The following is an 8,653-nucleotide window of genomic DNA, read 5'->3' as shown; positions in this document are numbered from 1 at the left end:
TCAAATTCAAAATATGTGTTCTTTTGGTCACACTATACTTTTTTAGAAAAAAATATTTACCTATGCTCAAGACAGCTTGGAAGTGTCATACTATACTTTTTACATTTTACATTGCAGCGATCTCAGATGGCAGTTTAAGCAGCAGTGTCTCATAAATTCAGATATGTCAACATATCTGCCAAAACAATTATGTGAATCTATACATTTTGGTGAAATATGAAGTGAGTATCTTGTAATGAAAGTACTCATATTGAGATTTCAAAAAAATCATTTGGAAAAATAAACTAGTGAAACAGTAACATTTTTATTTTGAAAGGATAATTCTTAAAAGACAGTTTTATACAGAATAAGTTAATGAATTTTTCAATGTGTGATTAAAATATAAAACTGGCCAGGGGGAGGGGAATGTAAGTTCTAGGGGATGGCCTGGATAATGTACCTCTAAGGTCCCTTCTTAAGCTGAAATTCTAGGATGGAAATGTTGCTGAATATATAAAGCTACAGAGTGGTGGCTCATTCAGCATCCCAGACAGTCGCCTTTCAGGAAAAGCAGACTATGGTGTTTTCATGCGAGTGTTGAAAGTCATTAAAAAATCAATTGATATATATTTATTGGGTAACTTCTGTGTTCAAGACACTGTGCTAGGTGCTTTAGAAGCTTCAAGGGCAAGATTCCTTTTCTCAGGAAGTTTTCAACATTGTATTTCCCCAAATGTTTGAGATCTTCTTATGAAATCTGCCCCTGAACATTTATCCTAAGAAATTTCTTAAAGTTATAAGGTATGTTTTTAGGCAATTCTGAGAATGTTTCCTGCTCTAGGCAAGGGATATCCAGATAATAGGCCAGCATGTTATTAATAATAATAATCACTGATGTATTATAAGCAAGGTATATAGAAATATCCAGTTTTCAAAATAATTTACACAATTTATTCAAGATACCAAGAAAGAGTGTCTGTAAATAATTCTGCATGGACTTGAAGAAGGTTTAGTAGCAGCACATACTGGTAGAATCGCTTATGTTGAACTAGTAAAACAAAACAAAACAAAACAAAAAAACCACAACTAAACCTTGAGTTTTTATTTAAGACAGTGTTTCCCAAAATGTCTTCTACAGATCCTGTGGATTATAACTTGGCGGTGTGTGACAAGTCCTAGTCTTTTTTCCTGGATGTGCGGTCTCAGAGCAGCAGTTGCTTCAGTTCCTCATTCTCCACCTTCCTAAGCCTTTTTCCTAGGCTGCTAGTCCTGGGTATCCTATCTTCCCGTCTCCTTAAATACGTCTCTCTAACTGAACTGTGTCTACTTGGTAGAGACCCTAAGATAACTAAAAACAAAGTAGCTATCAGTGTCTACCATTTCCAAAATAAATTCTATAATGATGGTTAAGCTGGGTCAATAAAAAATTAGGGTACGATTTAGAAAGTGCATACAAAAAGGAAGAGAGTGACATGCAGTCTTAAGATGAAAATGGTGTAGCAGGGAAAAAGATAAACTGAAGGGAAGAAATGAGTCAGAGAGGAGAGGGATTAGTTGACAAATGGTACATTGGGAGACAAAACAGGTGGGAAGAGAGGAAGACATAATGGAGGAGGTAGACATAAAGAAAAGACTAGTAATGGTTAAAATAGCGAGCTTAATATGTAAGAAGTGCTACATAGAGAGAAAAAGATGAGGAATAGAAAGCTAAATACAGAAAGTTTGAGAGAGAGAGAAAAGAAGGAAGAAAGCTAAGAAAAGGAAATGATAAAGGTAAAGAGAGTGGCAGTGGAAGAAAAAAATGCTTGAAGAGAATATTGAGTAGGAAAAAAAACTGACAAGATCAACACAAGAAAAAAGTGTACAGTGCATTAGGACTATACTGATTTGTGGATCTCCATGTGTAGAATGGAAAGTTAATCTGCCTTTCAGTCTTGAAAAACCAATTTTGCAAGAATGGAACTTTGAGAGCAAAAGGAGAAGTCATCAAGCAAAAGGAAACTAACTCAGACAAGTGACTTCCAAGTTTCGAGGCAGGGATGGTCATGACCTTCTTGCTTTTTTAAGGTCTGCACTAATTTGTGAAAGTGCTAGATCTGGTGATCCCCAGAGGCCCAATCTCAGCTCCACCTGGGTTGCTACTCCTATTGCTGAGAGGGGAGAAAACTTAAGGATCACCAAGACAGTCAGATACTTAATTAAGTCTTGGGGAAAAAATTTTGGGAACCATTGGTATAGAATGTCAGTGATTTCTCTTCCCCCCAAGAATGCTTGGTTGAGATAACCCCTAGGCCTGAAGTAGTAAGCAGTCTTGTACCTGGTCCTCTGCATTGGTCCCTCTTTGAAGGAATTCAAATGGACTGTGTTCACCTGCATCAAGTGGGTCTGCATTTGTACTCTTAAATTGTTCCCCAGTAGCTAACTCAACCAATGTGTTAGGATTTTCAGTAGGCATAATTGAATCCCCATCAAATGGGCTTTGCCTTCCATTGCTAGATGGAGTTCCAGTGCTGGAAGAGTGATGCTTTGCTAATTTGGAACCAAAGCATGGCAAATGCAGGATGTTAGATGGTCTTTGTTGCTGTCTCTCACTCTCATTTTCCTGGACTTGACTTTGGATGCCTTCTGGATTGGAGCCTTCATCAGGTGTACCAATAACAAGCTGCTCAGGAGTAAGGTCAACAGTTCTTTCATTGAGCTGGTTGTCTTCAAAAATTTGTTCCAGAATGTTGTTCCCATCTCTTCCAAGATCATTTTTGAGACAAGGTGTATTCTTTGCTTGAAGGGAACCGACTTCAGGAAATGGCATAATTCCCTTTTGGCCCAGTTGATTATTTATAGAACATGGTGTGTTCCTCCTCAGAGTGGACACATCATCTCTAAAAGGGTTTTCACTTTCCCTCTTCTCTGAGCTGTTTCTTTGGCCTGGTAAGGTGTTTGTTGGGGAGATTATATGTCTTGTGTGCTTGCTATGACTACCTTCTGTATACAGAGGACTGGTGTCTTGGTTCTCCCCAGGTGCAAGACCATAGGATGGAGTGTAGTCTTGTAGAGCTAGTGGATTGTCCTTGGGCCCTGTGGAGCTACCAGTACAGCAAGAGCCTCTCTGGCTTAGGTGAAATAAATGTGCCTCTTTTTGACCTGATGGGTAACTTTGTGGGATGAAGTCAGGGAAAGATGAATGTTCTCTCTCTGGAGAATTCATCCTAGTCATTTGCATGCCATAGTTCAAATTCTCACCTTCATACCACATTGGATTTTTCTGAAGCCCAGCTGGGGTGTTACTGGAATAGGGCTGGTTACCTTTCTGGTCTGGTGGCCTAGCTGGGGCTTTTTGTAAATGTGTTGCCTGATCCCAGATATTTCTGTTAAAATATGGCCTTCTTTCTTTCTGACTTTGGGCTTGTATCCTGTGGTCCCAGGAATTCCATGAAGGAAATAGATTGCTTTCTTCTGGTCCAACGGCATTATTAACATAGTAACCCCTGCTCTCTGTAGGTGGTGACATAGTAGGAGCTGTATTATATGATGGAAAATTCTCATCCGGGATCCATGGGTAGAATTCACTATAATAAAAATCCTCCCTTGGTTTTGATGGATTGTCTAAAGAATAGGGAGGATATTCTTTTGGCTGATTTGAGGTATATTGTTCACCTTCATAGTGCCTAACTGTTGGGCCCCCTTTGAAGCTCAACTCTTCACCCCATCTATTTTGTCCAGGAAAGACTTCATCTCCAGTTGGATCAGTTGGGTCCTCTTCATTATAAGGGACTGTCTCCTTGTGGTCTGGGGTATTTATGGGGTAGAGTGGACTTTCTTTTTGCCCCATAGTATTGGGAGAATCATCTCTCTCATCCCATGTATTCCTTCTAAGGTATGGTGAGTTTTCCCTGGGATTATAGGGGTTATATTCAGGGTAGAAAACACTTCCTCTAGAACCATGGGAAGGATGGAGTAAATGTTCTTCTTGCCTCCCAGGATGTTCCTTAAAAGGTGGAGAGATTTCTTGGTGGTCCCAAGTATTTCTTCCAGAAGGAAAATGTTCTTTTGCAGGAGAAGGGATTTCCTCAGGGTATACAGCAGGCTGATACGCGCTGTGCTTTAATTCTGGCTGATTAGTTTCTGATTCATATGGGATCCTTCTTGGTGTTAAAGCCATCCCTTTGGGCAAAATCTGGCTTTGGGTTTGTCCATCAGAATTTGGTACTTTTCTGGAATCTTCTCTTGGGTAATAGGAGTTTTCATGTTGATCAACAGAATTAAAATTTGGGACTGGCGTATAACCCTCAGAGTGAGGCAGTTTATAATTTGATTTATTAACTTCATACTGTTGAGAGTTTCTCCCAGGGCTGGTTGGATTCTTTGTAGGAACTATTATTTGTTCTTTTGGACCCAGGTGCTTCTCCCTTGGATTTTGGATTTTTTCATTGCGAACAACAGGGCCTTGTTTGGGACCAACTGGAGCAACATTAGTTCCCATAGAGTGTTTATTTGGCCCCTGAGGCTTTCTTCTGAGATTTGCTGGATTTCCTGCATAATTGGGATAATAGCCTCTTGAAGTAGAAGGGTAAGCTTTGTGATAAACTGGATTTCCTGGACGAACTACTTGTTTACCTTCCCAAGCGAAGGAGTTCCACCAAGGACTCCTTTGAACTTGTCGATTTCTGTAAAAAGGCCCACTCTGTCTGTGCCCCATGGCAGTACCAGTGGGATACCACCGTCTTCCTGAAGGAAAATTTCTTATATTAGGATTTGGATGATTTTCACGAATATTTGGCTGACTTGGTCTCCACGGGATTTGACTTCCTGGCCCTCCCTGGCCTGAAGCGTTGACAGCAGGGAGTGGGACAATCCCATTTTGAGCTGGAGGGTTGTTCCCAGTGTTCGGTCCTGGGATACTGTTTCCTGTGGGGCTGGTGTCATTTCCGCCCTGACTCCCTTTAGGATTTGGTTGGGTAGAATTCGTCTCAGTAACTGTTGAGTTAGCTGTGGGTTCTGTGCCTGGACTTTCTGCTTTAGGAGGATCTTCCTCTTTGGGTTTTTCAAAATCTTGTTCAAACATTTCTTCTGAATAATAAGGAGGGCGACCCCCAAAGCCATGATATCCAAAATATCCAAAGTAAGGATTCTGTAGGAAAGAAAATGGAAATCAGTATTACCCTTTGTTTCCCACCATGGTGTTGCTTGGAATTTTTTAGTATAACAGGGAAATCTTATCGGTCACATGTTTCTTTTAACATCATTAGCTTTACTTTCTTTCTTGAAATTTGATTCCTCCTTGGTTTCCATGACCATACTTTTTCTGGTTCTCTCTTCTGGTATTTTTTTCTGACCACTGCTCAGCTTTCTCTTTTTAGGCCTTATACATCTGAGGGTTTTTGTTTTGTTTTTAATGATTTCATCCTCCATCCTCCTAATTTTTCTGTTTTCTTTTTACATGTCTCTTTTAAGATTTCTATTGCTCCTGTAATGCCAGCACTTTGGAAGGCCGAGGCAGGCGGATCATGAGGTCAAGAGATCAAGACCATCCTGGCCGACATGGTGAAATCCCATCTCTACTAAAAATACAAAAATTAGCTAGGTGTGGTGGTGCGTGCACCTGAGGTCCCAGTTACTCAGGAGGGTAAGGCAGGATAATCGCCTGAACCCAGGAGGTGGAGGTTGAAATGAGCCCAGATAGTGCCACTGCCTTCCAGCCTGGTGACAGAGCAAGACTCTGTCTCAAAAACAAAAACAAAAAAAAGAAGAATTCTATTGCATCAACCCATGCTTTCAGTAGGCATACATGCTAACAACTCCCAAAGGCATAATTCTAACCCACAACACTCCCACCCAAGGTTGAGGCAGCAAAACATCTCCACTAAAGATTTCACGAGTACCTCCAACTGAATGCACCCAGAACTGGGCTCATCTCCTGCGAAATCTCCTCCTCCAATGTTCTATATCTGAGCAACATTCACCACTATATGTACAATTTCTCAAGTTTCTGCTCTCTCTTAGTACTCCAGACTATTAATAACCAGGTCCTATAAAATCTAAGCTTTCATCCTTGTTCCCACTTCCTTAATCCACAGTACCCCTGAACTGTTAGAATAGTTTTCTTACTGGCTACTCTGGATGCAGTCTTACTTTCCTTTAATCTTGCTTCTACATTGCCATCAGAGTAGTAGAGGCTGAGAGTGGGTATATGGAAATTTGGCCCCTTTCCTCTTTAAATTTGTATTTAAAGTTCTCCTTTACAAAATAAACTCTAAATCCCTTAGCATAACATACAAAGCAGTACAACATGCTGCTAAAGAGTGGGGCTCTAGGCGGATGTGCATTAAAATCCCCATTCCACCAGTATTAGTAGTATGACTCTGGGTTAACCTTGGTTTATTCGTTTGTAATATGGCGATGATAATAAAATAACATCTACCTCATAGGTTGTCATGAGGGTCAAATGAGACAAAATGAGTACAGCTCAGTGCCTGGTACTTAGTGCCTAGTAAGTGTTATATATTATATAGTAATACATTTTTAAAATAATAATCTGGGCTATGACTATTACATTCAGCCTCATTTCCTCCCCCTTGCACTTTATGCAGCTGCAAATCACAACTACTCTGAATTCTCTGGGTTCTCTATTCTTTTTATGTTTCAGTGACTTTGCACACAGCTTATTCATATTGAAACTTCTTCCACCGACACATTTATTCCCCTGGCAAACTTGACTCATCCTTCAGAGCTCAGTTTGACTGCTACCTTCTGTGTCTTGACTTCCATGGGCAGAATTAGGTCCTATTCCTAGGAGTCCACAGCAGTACAGATTTCTGTCATCACAATCATCCCACTGAATTTCAGTTGCCTATTTTCCTGGGATTCTTCCATTTAATTCTCTCATGTGAAGATTTGGAATGAAAACATTATGTTTCTCATCCTTGTTTTCCAGTACTGAGGAGTGGGGAATGTTCTTAATAAATTTTCATTTAATGAATGATTTAATCATCACGAATTCTGTCAGTCAGTATGTTTGTTAGACATTTGTGTGGCATTTAGATCATTAGATTTTTTCTTTTAAAACAAATGAAATATAAAGAAAAAGTATTTTAATCCCCATTTGTTGATGGAGATGAGACAGACAGGTGAGGAAGTAACAAGATCATGCAGGAAATCAGGTAGTGCCCTCAAGAGGTAGACTACAGACATCTTAGTTTTTGAGACAGGGTTTCTCTTTGTTGCCCAGGCTGGAGTGCAGTGGCAAGATCAGGGCTCACTGCAGCCTTGACTTCCCAGGCTAAAGTGATCCTCCCACTTGAGCCTCCTGAGTAGCTGGGACCACAGGTGCATGCCACCATGTTCGCCTAACATTTATTTTAGTCTCCCTATGTTGCCCAGGCTGGTCTTGAAATCCTGGGCTTAAGCGATCCTCCTGTCTCAACCTCCCAAAGTGTTGGGATTACAGGTGTGAGCCATTGTGCCTATCTAAATTCAGATTTCTTTCCTTTCTTGTTTTTTGAGACTGAGTCTCGCTCTGTCACCCAGGCTAGAGTGCAACGCTGAGATCTCAGCTCACTGCAACCTCCCTCTCCTGGGTTCAAGCGGTTCTTCTGCCTCAGGCTCCACAGTAGCTGGGATTACAGGCCAGCACCACCACACCCAGCTAATTTTTGTATTCTTAGTAGAGATGGGATTTCACCATGTTGGCCAGGCTGGTCTCAAACTCCTTACCTCAAGTGATCCACCCGCCTCAGCCTCCCAAAGTGCTGGGATTACAGGTGTGAGCCACCTGTGCCCGGCCTGAATCTAGGCTTCTTAAAGCCTATGATAACTGCCTGGATCTTTCTGCTTCCTTTCTTATCTTATGCATATGAAAATTTGAAGTGCCAGTTTCTAGGTTGCACACAATTATCTGAATCATTTTTATTTGGGGTTATTTCATGATACATTTGAGAGTGCCTTATACCATTACTGACACAATCATCTTCAATGTTATTTTATGAACAAGTGCCTTATACCATTACTAACACAGTCATCTTCAATGTTATTTTAAGAACAATCTCTGCCAGGTGCGATGGCTCATGCCTGTAATCCCAGCACTTTGGGAGGTTGAGGTGGCTGGATCACTTGAGGCCAGGAGTTCGATACCAGTGTGGTCAACATGATGAAATCCCATCTTTACAAAAATACAAAAATTAGCCGAGTGTGATGGCACACACCTGTAATCTCAGCTACTCGGGAGGCTGAGGTATGAGAATTGAATTGCTTGAACCCAGAAGGTGGAGGTTGCAGTGAACCGAGATCGTGCCACTGCACTCCAGCCTGGGTGACAGAGCGAGACTCTGTCTTACAAAAAAAAAAAAAAAAGAAAAGAAAGAAGGAAAAGAAAGTGGCAGTCATTGCAGGGACTGAGCAGAGGAGCGACAAGATTAGACTATTGTTTTCACAGGGTCACTCTGGCTGCTATGCTAACAATAGATTGTGAGAGATGAAAAGACTTACTTACAAAATGTATATATACATAATCTTAAAGCTGAAAGGGACCTCTTAGAGCAAGTAATGCCACCCTCTCTTTTGTTTGAGACAGTCTCGCTCTGTCACCCAGGCTGGAGTGCAGTGGTGCTATGGCTCACTGCAACCTCCACCCCCCCAGGCTCAAGTGATGTCCCACCTGTCTCAAAAAAAAAAAGAAGAA

The 8,653-nt window shown here is 41.1% G+C and overlaps 1 protein-coding gene across 1 annotated transcript in view; it reads right to left on the bottom strand.

Moving 5' to 3' along the window:
* Positions 1-285: 285 nt before the first annotated feature.
* Positions 286-8,653, bottom strand: part of ENAM (enamelin) — an 18,067-nt gene continuing 9,699 nt past the window's right edge. The window contains exon 9 of the mRNA XM_011927114.1: positions 286-5,107. Within this exon, the coding sequence (XP_011782504.1) occupies positions 2,267-5,107 (2,841 nt within the window). The 3' untranslated portion in view covers positions 286-2,266. The remainder of the gene's footprint in view (positions 5,108-8,653) is intronic.

The sequence above is a fragment of the Colobus angolensis genome, unplaced genomic scaffold, assembly GCF_000951035.1.
Source record: "Colobus angolensis palliatus isolate OR3802 unplaced genomic scaffold, Cang.pa_1.0 Scaffold70, whole genome shotgun sequence".
In the NCBI taxonomy this organism is placed as follows: domain Eukaryota; kingdom Metazoa; phylum Chordata; class Mammalia; order Primates; family Cercopithecidae; genus Colobus; species Colobus angolensis.
This window is presented reverse-complemented; position numbering and strand designations above follow the sequence as displayed.